The sequence below is a fragment of the Gossypium arboreum genome, chromosome 5 (genome assembly GCF_025698485.1).
Source record: "Gossypium arboreum isolate Shixiya-1 chromosome 5, ASM2569848v2, whole genome shotgun sequence".
NCBI lineage: Eukaryota > Viridiplantae > Streptophyta > Magnoliopsida > Malvales > Malvaceae > Gossypium > Gossypium arboreum.
In genome coordinates, this window is record NC_069074.1 from 14548888 (window position 1) to 14568566 (window position 19679).

Here is a 19679-nt window from a genome sequence, read left to right on the forward strand (position 1 = left end):
ATTTTATATAAAACTCTTTTCTACCTTTAAACAGAAATTTGCAAAGCTCATTCAACAAGTTTTGTGTATATTTAATTGCGGCAAAAAAGGAAAAAAGGATTAAACTTTGTGGATTGATAATTTGCCCATGATTTAAATGCAAGCTTACAAGTTACTCCCACAATGACCAAGTTAACGTGTTCAAGGGTTAATTCCAATTTTTTATAATTAGTTGACAACTGTACTCAGTTTTGCCGTCGAATTGGAAATGGATAAACCTCCCTATCCCCCGGCCTATTGCCGATGAAGCTAGGGTTCTATGATAAACATGTTTTTGCAAGTTTTATCGGAATTGGTTTTTTGACGAAGGCTTCTACCGAATATCGATAAAAAGAAATAAAGAAAGTCAAAGGATGGGTGGAATAAAATTATACGTAAATACGCAAAAATCAAACTTTCGCCTTTTTTTTTTTCTTGTGCGTCCTTTGTTTTATATATGTTGACTAATTACAGTATGAAACCAGAAATTAGAATGTGGAAGGCATTACTCTAGACCAGCTAGAAAAGTGCAATTTTGGAGATGCCACCCCCCCCCCCCAAAAAAAAAAAAAATTCCGTCACTCATCCCATGAAATTTAAGCACATGTGTTATTTTTTATTTGAAATTTTTGAATCGATGGAAAGATTTCTATTTAATGCAACAAATGGAATAAAAAGGAAACCATATATAATTAACCATGTATTTATTATAAATAATGGATAAAAACAGTTAAAATCATATATATATATATATTGAACTTCCACTTTAATTAAGCCTGAAATTGAATGGATGGGACCTTTTTTCAATTGTCTTATGCACAATAAATGTTCATATATTTCGGCAAACACCCAACTCTATTATTGCCATCCTCCAATTAAATGTTTCCCACGCATTTACCTATTTAATAATATAAAACATGTTATTGAGTTGATACGAATCCCCGAAAATGACCATGTAAAAACATTATTATAAAGGAAAAAATAACTTTATTACCCTCTTCTTGTGGGAACAGAATTGGTCCAGCAAAGCGGCTTCCGTGGGCAAACCCGTCTTTTGATTCGTAAACTGTAATGTCACACCGCCGGCGAAAGTCAAAGCCAATCTTCGTAAAATTGCAGCCATGCAAATGCAAAATGATATCTAGGGCACGTGGCTGTTTGATATTGGTGACAGCTAATTGAATTATGTAATACAACACATTTTATTTATAATAAATATGACGGGATCACACACATGAAATTTAGATATCAAAAGCTCCCGCCGGCATTTTTTTTTCTCCCCTACACAAGGAGGACACGTTGCCATAGTGATAAACAGAGGACGGTGAGTTACCCTTCACTTGCTATTTATACAAGTACGTTGCTATACGGACCCTACATCTCTTTGCTGCATTTTCTTCTCACTTCTCTTTCTCTCTCGCTCGCAAGGTCTTAACCCAAAGCTAAACCTTATTTCTGTAACATTATAACCAAAAGGGCAAAGCTTTTTTTGTTGGGAAGCTGTAACAGTAAGCATGGGAAGATCACCTTGTTGTGATAAAAATGGGCTCAAAAAAGGGCCATGGACGCCGGAAGAAGATCAGAAGTTGATTGATTATATTCAAAAACATGGGTATGGAAATTGGAGGACGCTGCCGAAGAATGCCGGTAACTATTATTTTTACCTATTGTATTTTCTTATCTTAATTTCTGGTTTTGATGGATGAGCTATAGTGCTAATTGGTTTATGTTTTTTTTTTTTATTTGTTAATAATAATAATAATAGGTCTTCAAAGATGTGGAAAGAGTTGCCGTCTTCGATGGACTAATTACTTGAGACCTGATATCAAGAGAGGAAGATTTTCTTTCGAAGAAGAAGAGACTATAATTCAGCTACACAGTATATTGGGCAATAAGTGAGTTTCTTGTTTATTTTCCCTTGGCTCTTTTTTACTTCTATAATCCTTTGTTTTCTTACATTGTTTTGAATAATATTTACAGGTGGTCGGCTATTGCTGCTCGGTTGCCTGGAAGAACAGACAATGAAATAAAAAACTATTGGAACACACACATTAGAAAGAGGCTTCTTCGCATGGGAATAGATCCGGTGACTCATAGTCCTCGGCTGGACCTACTCGACCTATCCTCCATACTAAGCTCATCTTTTTACAACCAATCCCAAATGAACATTTCAAGGTTACTGGGTGTGAATTCCTTGGTTAACCCAGAGCTTCTAAGGCTGGCCACTTCTTTCATGTCATCTCAACGTGAAAACCAAAACCACAAGTTCATCGTTGATCATAATGTTGAAGATAACCAGCTTTGCAGCTCCCAAGTCCAGGACCAGTATCAACAACCATTAATGCAGTCTAACCATAATCATCTGCCAACGCAAGTCCAAGAAATCCCAGCTTGTTGTATTCCTTTTTCCAATGAAGCAGAGCTCATGAATCTGGACCAATTCCCATCAAATTTCTCACACTTAAATGACTGGCAAAGCAATGCAATGCCTTCGAATTTGACGGAGGATTACGTGCCGCTACCGACAAACTATGACTATTACGCCACTGATCATCATCATCATCAAACCGTGAAGGATCCTTCATCATCCGAAACCTCAAATTTCCAATCCAACAACAGCAACCAGAGTTTCAGCTTCGCGTCAGTTTTATCAACGCCTTCCTCAAGTCCAACTCAATTGAATTCCAACTCAACATACGTCAACAATAGCGGCATTGAAGAAGAACCAGATAGCTACTGCAGCGACATTTTAAAGTTTGAAATCAGAGATAGTTTGGACGTTAATGATTTCATGTAGGTCCAAAATCAAAACTCACAAAAAGGAGTTTCCATTTATGTGCTTTCATTTTTCTTTTTTGGACTAAGTCGGGTGGGGGGGTGTCGATACTTGTAAAATTTTCTACAAATAATTTATTTTGTTGTATTTTTTACCCTACGGCAAGATCCTACCATTAATTTCCTCCTCCTTTAAAAAAAAAAAAAGTTATTTCAATATCATGGAAAAGGTTCCATTATTAATATTGCAAGTTCCACGCCTTTTTTATTTATTTATTATTTTAGATTCTCGTCATCTTAAAATGTACATAAATTTATGTTTAATACATTATCAATATATTGATTGATAATATAAATTATGTAATATTCTATGTCAAAATATTAAATTAACAGTTAAAAAGTTATCTCTGTTTATTATAAAAAAAATAATGTATTGTCAGCTCGTATATATTTAATCTAACAAAAAACAATATATTAGATTTTTGACACAAAATAATTTAAGCAACATCTAATTTTTAGTTCTTCCCCAAAATGTGCAATCTTTGCCTATAACTAGAAAGTTTAAGCAGCAGAAAGTGCTAGTATTACTTAAATTATTTAAATCATGAGATAAGCAATCATAAGAGAGAAAGATGTTGGGTTCCAAAGAAGAAGTCAAAGTTCCGGCAGGATTTCCGGCAATGGAGTCTTCATGAATAGGAGACGTGTCCGTGCCACCTGTAAGGGAAACTGTCTTTTTCAAGCAGTGATGATTGATAAAAGTAAATTGTGCATGGAGTATTAAGATAATGCCCGAGGTTTGACCTAGAAATAGTAAACAAAATAAATAAATAAATAAAAAGGAAAAAGGAAGGGGCACTTGTCGATCTGCTAGCGGCGACCAAATCCGTGGGGTGGAGATTGGGACCACCATTACAATGGAGATATTGCTTTTATTGAAAAACATAGCGTGGCTCTTGTGCTGTTTTCTCCCTTTAATTAATACCCGTCATCGTAAACAAGAGCCTAATGTTTCAATCACCACAGCATTTGGGTGGACACGTGGGCTCAAACATTTAGCTGCTTCGAATCAGTAATTTTACGCATCCTTCTTGGTGGAGTATCAAGTATTTAATTCAGTTTGGAGTAAAAATTGTTTTTAGTTAAAGGTTTCACTTGGCTTGATTGCCATCCAATTTAACTAGCAAACGTTAACAAAAAAAAAAAAAAAACTGCAATTTTTGTAATAATTCCATATATTCAGAATCTATTTAGAGTATAAATCTTATTATCATCATATGAATTCACATGATCTGTATTAAATAAATTGAATTTCTTTTTTGTATAGAAAGCGTCAACCGTACTGTCCTCCATATCCTGCTGTAAAATCCTCTTCAAGGCCGTCGGATACCTTAGCACAGAATTCGTCCAGAGATGCACTAAATAGTCAGTCGCCCCATTCCCCGATCAATCTTTACTAACCATTCTCGGTTCATCATTCTAGCCACTGCTCTACCAATTGCACTTGCTATCTATGCATCCACTCCAATTTTACCACCAATACTATATAAATCCATAACATCTGAATTTATAAAAGAAATAGATGGAATATTAATAAATATTTGAATCCATGCTATCTTTTATCGGTTGACCTATCAACAATAATGATTACTTTTGGTTGTGGCCTGTGGGGTCGGCGGCTTCATGCAATAATGAGTTAAGTTATTCTTAATCAACAACATTTCAGGTTAATGAACGATGATTAACGAAATCATTACTAATTCGAATAAATATATTTTCCAAAATCGTGGTGTAGTTAATTTGTGTCGTTAATTCGCTTATAAGTTCCTGGTCAAAATAATTAGTGGTTTACACTTTTTACTAATTTCTAGTAATCTTTGTTGGTAGATGTGGTGAAAAAGATGTGTTCTCTTAGAAAAGCATGTCGTCCAAGGAAGAGGATCGGGTTCTGACAGGATCGTTGTACATTCGCGGCGCACACCGCCAAGTGTCTGTAATGTGTTCTCCACTTATACGTCTCTTGTCTTGGCTAGTTAACAAATTCGTCCAAAAATAAAATAAAAAAACAAATTAAACTACTTTCATTTCAAACAAAAATATGTTTTTTTTTTTTGCTTTTAATGTCTGCCACATAAAACTCGTGCATGGCCATGTTTCTTGATTTACTTTCTGTTCAATCATTTTATTTGTAGAGAGAGGATTGTATAGAACAACGCCATGTCATTTGTATTACTTTTCAATAATTTTATGTCGCATTAGTATTTTTATTCTGAATTGTAAGATTTTATCTTGAATTTCAGTATTTTAATTTAGATTTGATTTTTTTTAAGATAAAATTCTGAAATTTAGGATAAGAATACTGATGTGTCATAAAATTATTAAAAAAAGATACAGATGACGTGGTGTCACTGTTTCATACAATCCTTTTCCTCATAATTTGTATATGGTTTTACGTTTCAACCTGATGATGTGTTTTTTCTTTTGGGCTTCTATGTTCTAATTGATCATAATCAGTGCAGAAAACAAAAATGGCAGTAAATGTTTTATATATTGTCGCCATTATACAGACAGACCAACTTCCCTATCTTCTTCTGAAGCTTATTTTTTAAAGTCCCCATGTAAGCCCTACGTCATTTATACGTAAAAGATTAGTCCTGCTTTAATGGGTCAAGATCCAAACAGTTAGGCATCTCTCTATTAATTCTATATGTAACCCAATGTACGAAATGTAAATCAGATGATTAAGGCTAAACTACGTGTCAAATAACTTGAAAAATGAAAATGATGAGGTATAAAGGAAGGGCAGGATTGTTGTTTGACTAACTGTGAGGAAAGAGCCGACCAGTGCCTGAGAAAAGGACACCCTCGCCCGCATTTCCATATTCTCGACCGCCCAAAGAAATTTGCGTCTTTCAAACATTTTGAACGACTTCTAAAGTGGGTTTCTATCTAAATTTGGCTTGTGGGTTTTTTACTTGCTTTACATGTATCTTTCCTTTTTTTTTTGTCGCTTTTTTATTCGCCAGTCAGTCAGTGTGGGAAAAAAATGTGAGAATTGAAAAAATATGAGATGGTGGAAATTATTATCTGTTAGTTTTGTGGACTTTTTTTAAAAATGTGGGATGCTTTTGTTTAGAATTTGAAACCGATAAAGATAATACTTCTTTTAAAAATAAAAAAAGAGAGAAAGAGCTGTGTCTGCTTCATTTAGAGAAACAGACATATGTATATGTTGGTGTTGGAATGTTGATTTCCGGGCAGTGGAGGGTTAAAAGGTAGGCACTGGCTTTGCTGTAACCTTTGCTGATGATTAATTGCTTCAAGCTTTAGATCATTGACGCTAATATAAAGCTTAATTAAGATTCCACTGCTTTCTCTTTTACGTACGTATTCAAAGTAAATTAATAGAGCCTTAATTTCGCTTTCCTTGTGTGAACAGTCTCGGCCTCTATGGCCGTAATTATTTGTTGAAAACTCTGCCATATGTCGTTGAATTGTTATAATTTGTGTACCAATTAACGAAAAGTAATCTCATTCAAAATTTTTGAATTTGCTCAAAAGAGTGATTAAAAAATTAACCTGGTACTTTTGACATATAAATAGAACTGGTATTTTCCTTTTACTGGTTTCACTATCTGTACTTTCTTGGTGAGACAGAAAGGAACCAATAGGGAGCATCCAAGGGTTGAACCAAGCTAAACTTTCGGCGGGATGATTAAGACATGAACACCCATCGTCAGATAATTAAGTGATGATCCAAAAATGTCAGGTTGGGAGTCAAAGAAAAATCTTGGGATGTTTCATATTTGTGACGACTAGAAGACGTTTGAACTGGCTTCTATTATCACCCAATGGTACACTTGGCCATTACATCTCCTTACTTTGATGATACAAAGAACAATCGGTAATTGTTTACGCTGTATGGGTGGATCTAGTCTTGCTTGCTGCAGGGCAGGGATTGTGACATTGGAAAATGACCTCTTCTTTTTTCTCCGCATCAAATGATTAATTGTGGTCATAATTAAGACAAAGAATGTGCTAATTGGTGTAACCAGCTAAGGCAGCTAGGTAGATCGCGATTACTTGGGCAAACGATATTTGTTGATCTTTTGCGAAAACCCTCCCATTTACCTATCAACAATATTATGCCTTTGAATTTCTGAATTGAACTTTGTTACTACATCAAGTTTTATATGTTGTTGTCGCTCAGCTATTTGATCGGTTGATTTCTTTAATTTTGTAGTATGAAGTAATTCCAATAAAATAAAAAATATATATATTTTGTCTAAAATCCTCTAGCATCCGATTAAAAAGATATTGAATTATTATTATTATTTCTTTAAATTACTGAACTATTTAAAGTATTTTTATTTAAGTCACTGAATTGTTAAGTTTTTTTAAAAAAGGTTCCTCTAATAAGTTCAAGCGATGATACGGTGGATCAGTACCTATCAATGAATGGGAAAACATACCTTAGATCCAAATTGACCTGACGATCAGTGTTGATGATCGAAGAAAAAATTGTTTAAATTTTGATTCGTACATTCATGACATCTAAAGCTATTTCATGAAAAAAAACTTAACTGAAGAAGGTAAGGAGAAAGAGTGTTTTCGATTGGTGTAGGCAGAGTAAACATAAAAAGCCATATAACATTGATTTTAACAATCTAGTGATTTAAATAAAAACTTTTGAATAGTTCAATGACCAAAACGTAAACTTACCCATAGTTTAAATAGTTTAGTGACTAATGGTGTAGTTTACTCTATTATTAATTATTTGTAACTATATATTTTTTGTAAGTACGGGACGAAACGATGCATGATTATGATGATTCATTTTCTTTACATATTGATTTATGAAAGATGAAAGTGCCAATTATTGACAATTAATGGATGAATAATTATTACAAATTGCTTTTTAGATTATGATGTACTTTGAACATGAGGTGATATTTAGAATTATAATTAAAAGAGTTAAATATTCAAAGAAAAATCGTACTTTTTTTATTGATGAACCAAGAGGTACATATAAAACATTTCTTTATCAAGTTTTATTTGCATATATGAGATCAATGCATATGATAGCCTTAGTTACGACATTTAATGTAATTCAAGCAATATTGCTTGATAGATGAATAACATATTGATAATTTGTTTTGTCATTAAATCTAAATAAATAGAGTTTTGTGATATACGTAAATAGGATGTAACTGTAGAATTATTATGAGGGCATCTCTATTTGTTGGAATCAACCCGAAATGGGCAAAGGAGACTTCACTAATGGGAAAATATTCAAAGAGTACAAAATGAATAAATTCAAAACCCTGAATACAAAGCTCTCTCACTAAAACTCTGTCTTGATCTTCTCTTGTACTTTCATTTCAATAAAATATATTTATTGAGTTACATGGAAAAATTGACACTAAGAAGAAAAAGTAACATTTGTTGATATTATTCAATTATATAATAATTCATTTTGGTTTTATTGACTTTACATTTAAAAATATTTAAAATTTATTTTGATTATTCGGTAAATAAATTTAACGGTTAAACTAGTAATTTGAAAAGAAAACAAAATTCTTTAGTGGTAGCAGTGAACAAATCAAATATCAACACTATTCTTTGGGTGCTGAACATAAGTCCAGTATCTTGTCAATATAAATGGGCTCAGCCTGTTGAGCCCACTACGGTTGGGGCAAATACATCTGCCCCGTTAGTTATTTATAGATTCTTTCTTCTCATTTTTCTGTCTTTTTTGTATGAGACCCAACAGCCCGAATGAGAAATTCCTCAATCAAACCATCACAGCTCGGCTCAAGTCTAAAACAGCCGAAAGATAAGCCATAGATTCTTGCGAGTGTTATAGGTGGAGATTGCACCTTGCTGGATTTGGATAACAAACTGAAAATGGATCACTGCATGAACCGTGACCAAGCAGCACATAGATTAGTTTATAATAGACAAAAAAAAAAAAAAAAAGGCAATAATGAGAACTGGAAACATCCAAATTGATGGACACTAATAATGATCTATACAAACTTTTCTCAATTATCCAATTGACTAAAACCAATAATGGCATCTGATTATGCCACCTAATTGTGTGTTTTGGCATTAAAATATTTTGTTGATGATGTTGATCTTAGTTGCTATCAAGGAGCTTCAGCATATTTATAGAAAAACTGTCAATCAACATGAATCCCCCCACTTTCCTTGAGTGGGATCTCAGCAGTTTGATTGTAACTGTTGCTGCTATTTTCACACCCGATTCCAAGCTTTTGTTCATAGTTTTCAACATAAAGCTTTAAGGGTAGGGTAATGGTGGAATGTCTATCTCACCCTTTCAAACAACTTTAGATATAAACAACAGCAAAAACAAAGGACATCGAGGATATTTCAGACAATTGAAGAATTAGGCCGACGGTAAGTAACCGACTTATGCCCAAATTACCAACACGTGTCCGCTTGGCACTTTCACTCGTGGACAACGCAACGTGCAACTTCGCCAAAGTTGTTTCCTCGACGTGTCATTCATTGACGAAACCCAGCGCCACTCCGTTACTTGTACCATTAACCCCCAAAACCTATTTAGACTTTACAACCTGAAACTATAATATTTGACTAATCCATTCAAAGACAAAACACACGCAGGTCTAGTCCAACACACAATGGCCCGGTCCGTTGAACCACTGGTTGTCGGCAGAGTGATCGGAGATGTGCTCGACATGTTCACTCCGGCATCGGAGTTCACTGTACGGTATGGCACCAAGCAGGTCACCAATGGCTGTGACATCAAGCCATCTGCTGCTGCTGATAAACCTCATGTCCAAATTCTCGGCCATCCCTTCTCTTCCAATTTATACACTCTCGTATGCGATTCTTTCCAAGTTTTTCTATAATTTTATTTCGCGTAACTTTATCAGTGATTCAATATGTAGTACTCACTGTTGCAATAATATGTAGGTTATGGTTGATCCAGATGCCCCAAGTCCAAGTGAACCAAGATTGAGGGAGTGGCTCCATTGGTATTTATAATTCCATTTCATGCTTATCTCTGCTACTGCATGTGTAGTAACGGGAGATTTTTAGTTTTTTCCGACCTAATATTTGGTAAAACTTAATTGTTTGTGTTGCAGGATTGTTGTAGATATTCCAGAGGGACAAGATGCTACCAAAGGTATAGCTTTGCCATTAATCTATTTCTTACATGTTACATCTTTATCATTATGAGAACAAAGAGATTCAAATTCATTCCAACAAAAAATGTCTGATATAAATTTGATGTAATTCACAATTCGAGTAAAAAACTATATCTAAATCTTCATGTAATACAGGAAGAGAGTTGGTGGCTTACATGGGACCCCAGCCTCCCACAGGGATTCACCGTTATATATTGGCACTCTTTAAGCAGGAAGGAGCAATGGAAGGAAGGATTCAAGTGGCGGATGCTCGTGCCAACTTCAGTACTCGCCGATTCGCTGCTCAAAACAGGCTGGGGCTTCCGGTTGCTGCAGTGTATTTCAATTCTCAAAAGGAACCAGCAGCTAAGAAACGTTAGCTCATAGCTTACAGTGCATTATTTGGTAGGTTCTGTAATACATTTTTTTTTTGTAAGGGTACAGAATTGATGGATGTTTGTTGTGTGTATGTGTGTGCATGTAATTTTCAGCCATTGTTTGAATTTGATTGTAAGTGAGAATCATAATATAGTGAATTTTGTGTTGCTTGAATTGACTTGTCTTTTACATTGATAGGCAGAATCTTGTGAGCTGTAGTCACAAGTAAACTGACGGTTTTACTTAATGCACAGATGGATTACAGAAACTGGAGAAATATTTTCCCATTAATTTGAAAATGGAAGTCCCAGTTTTAGTATAGAAATGGTTACCTAGTTTCAATTTTCAACTAGAAAGAAAAAAAGGGTGATCAAGCATGGTAACAAGGGAAGTTCCTCTTTCATTCAACTGATACCAACAATTCACAATGTAGCAGGGCAGGAATTAGCAAAACCTTACCTAAATTTCCAGAATTTTTAATTACAAATCCTCCACGCTTGCTATTACAGTAGTAATTTCATGGCCTTTAACAGCTCTTACTGGACAATCAATCCTTCCAACTCAACCCGGGCAAATGATAAAAACGAATTATTGGTATTGGGGGCAGTCATCAAATCATCACACTAGTAGTCAAATATAGGTGATTAGAGATTGCTGATTCAATTAGTCAAATGTGATGAATTATATCATTTGAATGAACTATTGTCATTGAGTTACCAATCTACATCCTGAGAAGGGAAAACTAATTTACTTTTCAATTGTTCCAGAGGTATTAGTTTCCAAATATTGGAGAGTAAAAAAAAAAAAAAAGATGGAAAGGGTAATCAACGAAGAGAGACAAAAACCTGGAACATTTATGATTCTGTGGAGTCTGACCTTTTGATTGCATTTGTTCTCGAAAGGAAAAAAACATGATTGAGAGCAGCGCTGACGAATTCATCTCAGAAATTGAGAAATTTCATCAACGCTGCACTCAATGATGTTTCTTCCATCCGGGGATCTCCAAATACTTGCTTCACTTCTATACATTGGATCCATGCTTCTTCTACTATCCGATCAAACCACACACACATATAAAAATGTGTTGCAGAACAAGCTCATCTACGAGTTGCAGTACATGCATCTTTGAATTTGATTTGTACTGCCACTTTACTTGTCAAACTGGTAAATACATGTTAGCAGAACATTTTTTATATTTTAATTCCCCCAAATTTTCTGGGGAACCAAATGAAGTTGATTGTATTTGAGGGAATTCCTTTAGGCTGTAGTACTGATTCCCTGTACTGGAACCATCAATCTTGTACTACATTTAACTCCAACAGCCAACCATCAATTCATTAACTGGTTTTTTTTATTGTTACAACTGCAGGCTCCAGGTAGGGACCACTTGATTTGTAGGTTAAAAGGTGAAACTTGAGTTCATAGTTGTCTATTTATAACATTCCTTTTTCATTCTTGCACAAAGGAGGGAAAGCCTATATTTTGCAAGAATAATGTATTACTTGGATGTTAATACCTGATTTTGGTTACATATACAGTGGAAGTTAATTGTGAAAAGAAGGGGATAAATATGCCGTGATTAAGCATACTTGACAACAAGAAAGAACAAATAAAATGGTAGACATGCAGAGGAATCAACAAATAGTTAAAATGAACAATATGTCGTATACATAAAATCTGCTTTATCGTCTGCGAAGAATGATCTTACCCTCGGCGTCTTCATCCACAATACGTCCGACTTCGTTCGGAGGATCGTGCCACCAAATTCGAGGTTTCTCTAGCTGATGTCCGATTTGAGCCAACTTATCAGCAGCTCTATTGCCTTCCCTATAGATATGAGTCACAATACAATTGTTAAGCTCCGGTATGATCAAGTTTATGTGTCCAACATGTCTTTGTAGTTCGGCACACTTGACCTGCCTCCTGCAGACAATGATATCAATCAATGTCTTGTCATCACCTTCGAGCCATACATCGGTCCAACCATTTTCCAATACCAACTCGAGCCCTCTTCGTAATGCAGATAGTTCCGCGATCGTGCTAGTGGTTCTCCCTATGGATTCAGCATATCCAAGTAAAAATTCAGCCTTGTGGTTCCTGATGACCCCTCCAATGCTACCGTTTCCTTTTCTACCTTTACAAGATCCATCGAAGTTCAACTTAGTCCATCCGATTTTCGGTGTTCCCCATGACACCGGAATAGATTCTTTGTGACAGTTCCTAACCAAAAACCGCACCGGGTTTTGTATCAGTCTTTGGCACCTAAAAATATTGCCGAGGGCCAACATCATTTTCCTAATAATATTTCCTTTGTCCTTGCTGAAGCATATGAAACATCAAAACTAAAAGGAAATAGTAATTCAGTGTTTTAACAACGAGAAATGGTTAAGAATGTAGAAGAAGACAAAAAGGTTTGACTTGAAAGGTGAAGGAAAACCAGAGGGGTTAGGCTCATACAAGTTTTATCTCCTTTACTTGGGCATTGGATAAACAAAAGTTGAAGTGGTGATAAAGAAAGGAACATTGCTTATTTTAGGGCAAGAAATATTCAAATGATTGAAATGGGGCAGAGGGATATCTTCAAAAACTGTCAAGTATCTTCTTCTCTTAAATGGATTCTTAAGGAAACCCCTGCGTGCTTCAATGGTTACTTTAACATAATCGCTACCATCAAAGTATAACTGTAAAATTAACCATTCTCATCCTTTTTAACTATATTTGTACAACATTAACCAACACTTAAGGGGGCACTTTCCAATTGAATTGCAGTTGAAGTTGGAAGAACGGTGTGGAAGGGGTTTACTTAATTTAGTTTGACTTTGTTTGGAATGAATTTATTTGCTGCTTTTGATCTAATTTTATCCTTGGGAGAGTACTGCAGGCAGTTTTCAGTCCTCGTATTTTATAATAATATTTTCGTACGAGCAGATCCCAGGCCTTGTAAGCAGCCATCAGAGTTGCACAAAGAGGATACCACAAAATGCTAATCATAAGGAATAATTTATCTTCAATGCACAGCAATTCCCCAGGAAGACAAATGTTATGTCAACATGCAGGGAGTTTTTATTTCACACTGAAACTTGAGCAATAATAATTTTCAATAATAAAACTAACGCGATCAAAAGTAAAATAATATTATATAAATGCAAGTGTGGAAAAACATGGTTGAAGTTTAAAAATCATTATAAAATTATAAAATAAAGTTTAAAACATTATATAAAATTTTATAAATAACTTTTTAATTTAATTTTTATTTTATTTTAAAATTTTGGAAACATTTGTTAATGTTTATTTTTTGTTGTTAAAACATGTTATAAGTTTTGTACTTTTCCTAAATCTGGAATTTAATTTTTATATTTTTATTTATAGGATTTAATCTTTTTACCTTTTAGATTTCAAATTTCAAGTCCAAGTTTCGTTAAGGTAGATTTGAGAATTAGAATTTGGATTTTAAAATTTAAAATTTATGATTTATGAATTCATTATTTTCAAATTGAATAAATCTAAAATTATTGTTTGAATAATTCAAATTTAGATTTAAGTCTCAACTAATTCCAAGTTTTTAAAACATTTTTAAATTTAATTATTTAGGATAATTTTTTAACATTGGTGTTCGAAACGGGCTGGGCTAACCTGTTAGACTTGGAGTAAGCCAAAGTATCGATTTGGAGGAAGACATTAGATTGATTGACTCGAAAATCGGTACAGGCCAATTGACCGAGTGGTTGAACAAATTTTTTATTTTTGAATATTTTATTTCTAAAATTTTTAATAATTTATTTAATAGAACCGAATGGATCTAATAACTCAACATTGGCTCTGCATGATTTTCGAGTCAATCAATCTAATGTCTTCCTCCAAATCGATACTTTAGCTTACTCCAAGTCAACAAGTTAGCCCAGCCCGTTTAACACCAATATTAAAAATTATCCTAAATAATTAAATTTAAAATGTTTTGAAAACTTGGAATTAGTTGAGACTTAAATCTAAATTTGAATTATTCAAACAATAATTTTAGATTTATTCAATTTGAAAATAATGAATTCATAAATCATAAATTTTAAATTTTAAAATCCAAATTCTAGTTCTCAAATCTCCAAATACCCTATAAGATTATTTTGTTAAATTTAAATTCATTACAACATAGTTTTTTAGTTACATTGTTATTAAATGATTTTTCTTTTTTAATTTCAAAATATCACACAAATAAAATTATATGAATAAAATTTCAAATTTATAAAGAATATAAACATGCTATGATATATTTTAATCTAAAAATCAATATAAAATTATATTTAAAATAGTGAATTATTTGGATGAATGGACTTCCATATGATAATTGAAAAGTTTCTAGAAGATAGTTGAACCTAACATGAAGATGTGGAGGCAATAGAAGAGTTTGGAGACAAGAGATCACTTCAACAACTTCATTCTTTATTTTTTTTATAGTTTTTTTATTCGTTATTTATTTTTTTTAATACAATACTTAAAATTGGTCATAATTTCTCTCTAACTCATAAATAAGAGGATAGTGTGACACATTATACCCGACTTAGTTGTTGGATCCGAATATAAAATGCCACATTTTGTTACCGAAGCAACTCACTTTTTCATTTATATTTTGAAAAGGAAACATACTGGTAAAATTATTTTATAAAAATTTTGGCAGCATTTTTACCTATTTTATGTAAAACTCCATGCAAAATAGTTTAAATTTTCACAAAATATCTACATTCAAATTATCTCCCAAATCAATTCTCAAGACAATGATTTCTCAAAAACATATCAATAAACTAAATTTATATGCTTATTATTTTATCAAAATATTAGTTATAAAATACTAGCTAAGAAAATATAATGAAAATATTTAAATTCAGTTTACGACATGATATTATATATATATATATATATATATATATAAAAAGCCTAGGGACATGCCATTTACATTAACTATAAAGTAAACTCTTCACCAACATTATTTGAGCTGAACTTCGGTTCTTCGGATGCTGTTGGAACGATCTAACGAATCTAACTACCTGCGCACGAAAAAATAGACAAACCGTACGCTGATTAATTTTTATGCTCAATGGTGCTTATATCATATAAATCATTACATAAGTATTGGACACAATTAATTGATAGAAATAAACTAAAACATGATTAAAAATATCATTAATAATATCACAGTAAAAAAATTCTAATATTAATAAACTTTAATATTTTGATATTGACAAATCGAATAAAAAGTAGGTTTTTTAATTAAATTCAAAATCGTGTAATTAATTTAATTTGCACAATATGGAAATTCAATGTAATACCCTGAAAATCTTTACAGTAATATATTATCCTTGATATAATAAAATAAGGAAATAAAGTGATAAAAAGGGAAGTTTTGAGTTATGGCAACATTGGGAAGTAAATTATGATATCTTGATTCAGGAAAGGACTAAATTGTAAAAGTTAGAAAAGTTTTGTTGCCTAAGAGTAAATACTCAAGACTTAAAGGGTTAAAGTGTAAATATGAAAAAGTTTAAGGACCAATAGTGTAAATATTTTAAGGGTAGAATGATCTAGAAACTAAGGAAAATGGATGAATTGGGACCAAATTGAATAAGTGAAGAACTATGAGGGACTAAATTGCAATTTTACCAAATTAAATGATGACTCAAGGATGGAATTCTAAAAGATCATGAAGGGCAAAATGGTCAATTAGTAAGAGAGAGAATTCTAGAATGTAATGATTATGTTAATGATATTTTAAATTAATTAATTAGATAAATATTATTTTATTAATATTTTATGAGATATTTAATATTATTTTATTATTATTTATTTAGTATATAAGGAAAGAAAGATGAAGAATTTTCATCATCTTTCCTTTCCATGCAAACTAACGTGAGAGAAAGAGAGGAAGAAAGAAAGTTTTACTTTCTTTACAATTTGGTCCTTTACCAAAAATTCACTATTTTCACCCAAAAATCAAATGAATTTCCATAGCTACCAAGAGAGAAAATGTTAAGGAGAACATGGGGTGTTAGAATATCAAGTTGGATTCAAGAAATAGAAGCTGGAGGAGAGAGAAAATCAAGTTAAAGATTGGTATCAAGAGAATAAGGTAAGTACATCAAGATTTCAATACGTTTTTAAGTTTGTTATTGTTGATAAATCATGGAAATAATGTTATAGTAGAGTTTTATTACATAAGGTCCTATGTTCTTGATATGTTAGTGAAGAGAAAATAAGAGAAAGTGATGAGAAATGGTGTAGAAAAAGAAAATAAGGGTGTTATAACATGGTAATTAATATCTTGCACTAAAACAGTTATGGACAGCAGCAGTAGTCTAACTTTGAAAAATCACCATAAATTTTATAAATTGAATTAGAAGATCAAAAAAATATGGAATTAAATCTTAATGAGTCTAGTTTCTCAAGAAGAAACAGTGTAAGCAATGAATTTGTAAATTTTTATATATAATGAATTTTGTGAGACAAGGTCAGAATGAATTCGGGTTCCCTTGTTCAGACTTTGAAAAATAATAAAAAAATGAAGAAAAATAATTAGAGGCTTAAATTTATATTTATAGAATCCTGAATGAGTCTAGTTTTATTAGAAACAAACTAGAACATCATTTGAATTCTGTAAAAGGAGATAACTAATTTTTAGTGAAGAAGGGTCAGAACTGTCAGACAGCAGAACAGGGGTGACTTTAATGAATAAACTGTACTAATTGGCTGAACCAAAAATTCTGAAAATTTTATGATAAGAATACATGTGAGTCTAGTTTTATGAAAAATTAACGGATCTTAATTTCGAGTTCTGTATCTTAATATATAAATAATTTAGTGACTATGATGCAAATGGACAGTTTTGAATGTACATATAAGTAAATAGTGAAATTATTGATAATGTTACTTGTTGTATGTTATATAAATTAAGGATGTGGAATGGAGAGGAGGAAGAGGAAAATATGTATGAATATTCATCTAGCATGGCTAATTTGCATGTTTTAGGCTCGGGACTAAATTGAATAAAAGTAAAATTTTATGGGCAATTTTGTAAAATGTCGAAATGACTAAATTGCATGAAATAGATTATTTTATTATTTAAATTACAAAAATTTAACGAAATTATCAATTTAGTTCAAGATCGGGAAAACATGTTTTAGGGATTAAATTGAAAAGTGTTGAAATTATGGAAAATTTTGATATTTTATAGAATTCATGGACTGTTATCAATATATATGAGAATAATAGTTGGAAATAAGGATTAAATTGCAAGAATTTTACTTTCCGTCCCTAAGGATGAAATCGTCATTAATTAAAGTTTAGGGGCAAAATGGTAATTTTGCCTAGAGCATTAATTAAATGTATTAGAATATGAAATGAATGAAAATGATGATCAAATTTATTTATAAAGATCCGGACGACACAAATACGAGACTTGATCATGGAAAAGAAAATATATCGAATAATGAAATAATAAACACGAGCAATCAATGAGGTAAGTTCGTAACTTGAATTATATTCGAAATGCTTGAGATTGTATGTTATTGATGTGAATATGATTTGAATGTTCATTGTATGAAAATTTATAAAACATTGATATATTTGATAAAATGGGAAGAAATCCGGTTGAATGAAAGGAAAATTCGATGGATCTCGAAAAGGAATTGACGGTAAAAGGATCTAGCCGGACGGGTGATCCTATCTGATATAGCCCTCCGAAGAATACGTGTAAAATGGATTTAGCCGGACGGGTAATCCGAATTAGGGTCTGAATTTAGCTTTGACTGGTAATTCAGATCCAATCTCATTAGAGTAATTGTCGTTGCAGGGATTTAGCTCGACCGTAATCCCGACAATACTCTATGAGTTTATATTGCGAGGATTTAGCTCGACCGGTAATCCCGCCGCAAGGATGAGGTTCAGCGGAGTGTGCTCTCGATATGAAATGTGTAAGACCATGGTTGAAAGATACCATGGCAACTTTGAGTGTAAGACCATGGTTGAAAGATACCATGGCAACTCGATATAAAATGTGTAAGACCATGGTTGAAAGATACCATGGCAACTCGATATGAAATGTGTAAGACCATGGTTGAAAGATACCATGGCAATGTGATATGAAATGAACAAGACCATGGTTGAAAGATACCATGGCAACATGACGAAAATGAGTAAGACCATAGTTGAAAGACACTATGGCATCATGTCAAAGATAAATAAGACCGTGGACGGAGACGCCTAGCATCTGTTGAACAATTGATATTCGTGTAATATGTATCGATGACGAATGGTTATATGAAATAATTATGAAGATAGATAAACGAAATAAGTATAAGTACATGAAATATAATTTATGTTAAGTTTGATATAAGCTATTACCGAATAAATATACATAAAATATATGAAAATGATGGAGCATGAAATATTGATATAATGAAATGAATGATATATGCTTATGAAGAAACGGTAAGAGCATGATATGTTTCATGACATGTACATATATGATTATCTTTGATATGTTGATACAAGGAAATTATGTAATTGAGACTATTATTAAACTCAAGTGCGATATGTCGAGAAAATAGATATATCGGTGTTGAATTTATATGAGATATGTGCAAGTATACTAACAATGTTGCTGTTTGATGCTTATACAACTGTCAAACTGTTGATTGAATGGTAATATATTTATTTATATGATGCATTGAATCGTAAGTATTTAAATTTTTTTTAGTGATCTGTAAATGGTAGTAATGCTCCGAAACCCTGTTCTGGCAGCGGATACGGGTTAGGGGTGTTACATTCAAATAAATTCAAGTTTTGTTTTTAATTTTCTTTCAATTTAGACCCCATACTAAAGTTTAGACTCATAACCAGATACATAAATCTGCCACCCCGAGTTGTTCGGCAACGATGGCTATCAGAGTAGTCCACGACCCTTTGGGAATTGGGACTGCCCACAACCCTTTGGGAATTGGGGAGATCTAAATTCTCTGACATAAAGACTTTATGGCATGCCAACTATATCTGATTTAGTCTAACTCAGTGAAACGGGGTAAAAACCAAATTTCACGATCCATTTCAATTCTATTTTCATATAATTCTCATTTCAATTCTGTTTCATATTCAAATCACATATCGCCTAATGTAAAATAGGCTTCCAATTTGAAACATATTAAATATTTTCTTGCTCAATCATCTAAAATTGTGATACTCAAATCCGAATCATAACCATGAATTCGCTAATTTAGTCTTATGAAAAACATAGTATTCATCTCGAAATATAATTTTATAAATATTAATTAAATTATTCAAGCTCATCCAAAA

General features: G+C 32.6%; 3 protein-coding genes across 6 annotated transcripts; 2 read left to right on the forward strand and 1 right to left on the reverse strand.

Annotated features, from left to right (window-relative positions):
- The first annotated feature begins 1219 nt into the window (after positions 1–1219).
- On the forward strand, positions 1220–3036 carry LOC108452064 (transcription factor MYB102-like). Of its 2 annotated transcripts, XM_053028084.1 has the most exons (4): positions 1220–1342; positions 1447–1665; positions 1784–1913; positions 1999–3036. In XM_053028084.1, the coding sequence occupies exons 2-4, from the start codon at positions 1533–1535 to the stop codon at positions 2813–2815; spliced, it is 1080 nt and encodes a 359-aa protein (XP_052884044.1). In that variant the 5' UTR covers positions 1220–1342; positions 1447–1532; the 3' UTR covers positions 2816–3036. The 2 variants fall into 2 exon arrangements, with proteins under 2 accessions (XP_052884044.1, XP_017605289.1); XM_017749800.2 differs by lacking the exon at positions 1220–1342 and having other exon boundaries at positions 1355–1665.
- Positions 3037–9351: 6315 nt separating this feature from the next.
- LOC108451952 (protein MOTHER of FT and TFL1-like) lies at positions 9352–11906 on the forward strand. Of its 3 annotated transcripts, none has more exons than XM_053028086.1 (5): positions 9352–9659; positions 9754–9815; positions 9927–9967; positions 10125–10373; positions 10601–10805. In XM_053028086.1, exons 1-4 carry the CDS (start codon positions 9459–9461, stop codon positions 10346–10348), a joined length of 528 nt encoding a protein of 175 aa, XP_052884046.1. In that variant the 5' UTR covers positions 9352–9458; the 3' UTR covers positions 10349–10373; positions 10601–10805. The 3 variants fall into 3 exon arrangements, with proteins under 3 accessions (XP_052884046.1, XP_052884045.1, XP_017605159.1); XM_053028085.1 differs by lacking the exon at positions 10601–10805 and adding an exon at positions 11716–11906 and having other exon boundaries at positions 9353–9659; XM_017749670.2 differs by lacking the exon at positions 10601–10805 and having other exon boundaries at positions 9362–9659; positions 10125–10520.
- On the reverse strand, positions 11827–12932 carry LOC108452752 (putative ribonuclease H protein At1g65750). Its single transcript, XM_017750547.2, has one exon. It carries the CDS (start codon positions 12635–12637, stop codon positions 12029–12031), a length of 609 nt encoding a protein of 202 aa, XP_017606036.1. The 5' UTR covers positions 12638–12932; the 3' UTR covers positions 11827–12028.
- Between the last annotated feature and the right edge of the window lie 6747 nt (positions 12933–19679).

Bases quoted from the DNA above. Each gene is read 5' to 3' on its own strand.
- LOC108452064 (XM_053028084.1), top strand. From the start codon at position 1,533: ATGGGAAGATCACCTTGTTGTGATAAAAATGGGCTCAAAAAAGGGCCA. The intron at 1,666-1,783 runs GTAACTATTATT...TAATAATAATAG, and splicing joins GACGCTGCCGAAGAATGCCG to GTCTTCAAAGATGTGGAAAG. The intron at 1,914-1,998 runs GTGAGTTTCTTG...TAATATTTACAG, and splicing joins CACAGTATATTGGGCAATAA to GTGGTCGGCTATTGCTGCTC.
- LOC108451952 (XM_053028086.1), top strand. From the start codon at position 9,459: ATGGCCCGGTCCGTTGAACCACTGGTTGTCGGCAGAGTGATCGGAGAT. The intron at 9,660-9,753 runs GTATGCGATTCT...AATAATATGTAG, and splicing joins CTTCCAATTTATACACTCTC to GTTATGGTTGATCCAGATGC. The intron at 9,968-10,124 runs GTATAGCTTTGC...CATGTAATACAG, and splicing joins GGGACAAGATGCTACCAAAG to GAAGAGAGTTGGTGGCTTAC.
- LOC108452752 (XM_017750547.2), bottom strand. From the start codon at position 12,637: ATGATGTTGGCCCTCGGCAATATTTTTAGGTGCCAAAGACTGATACAA.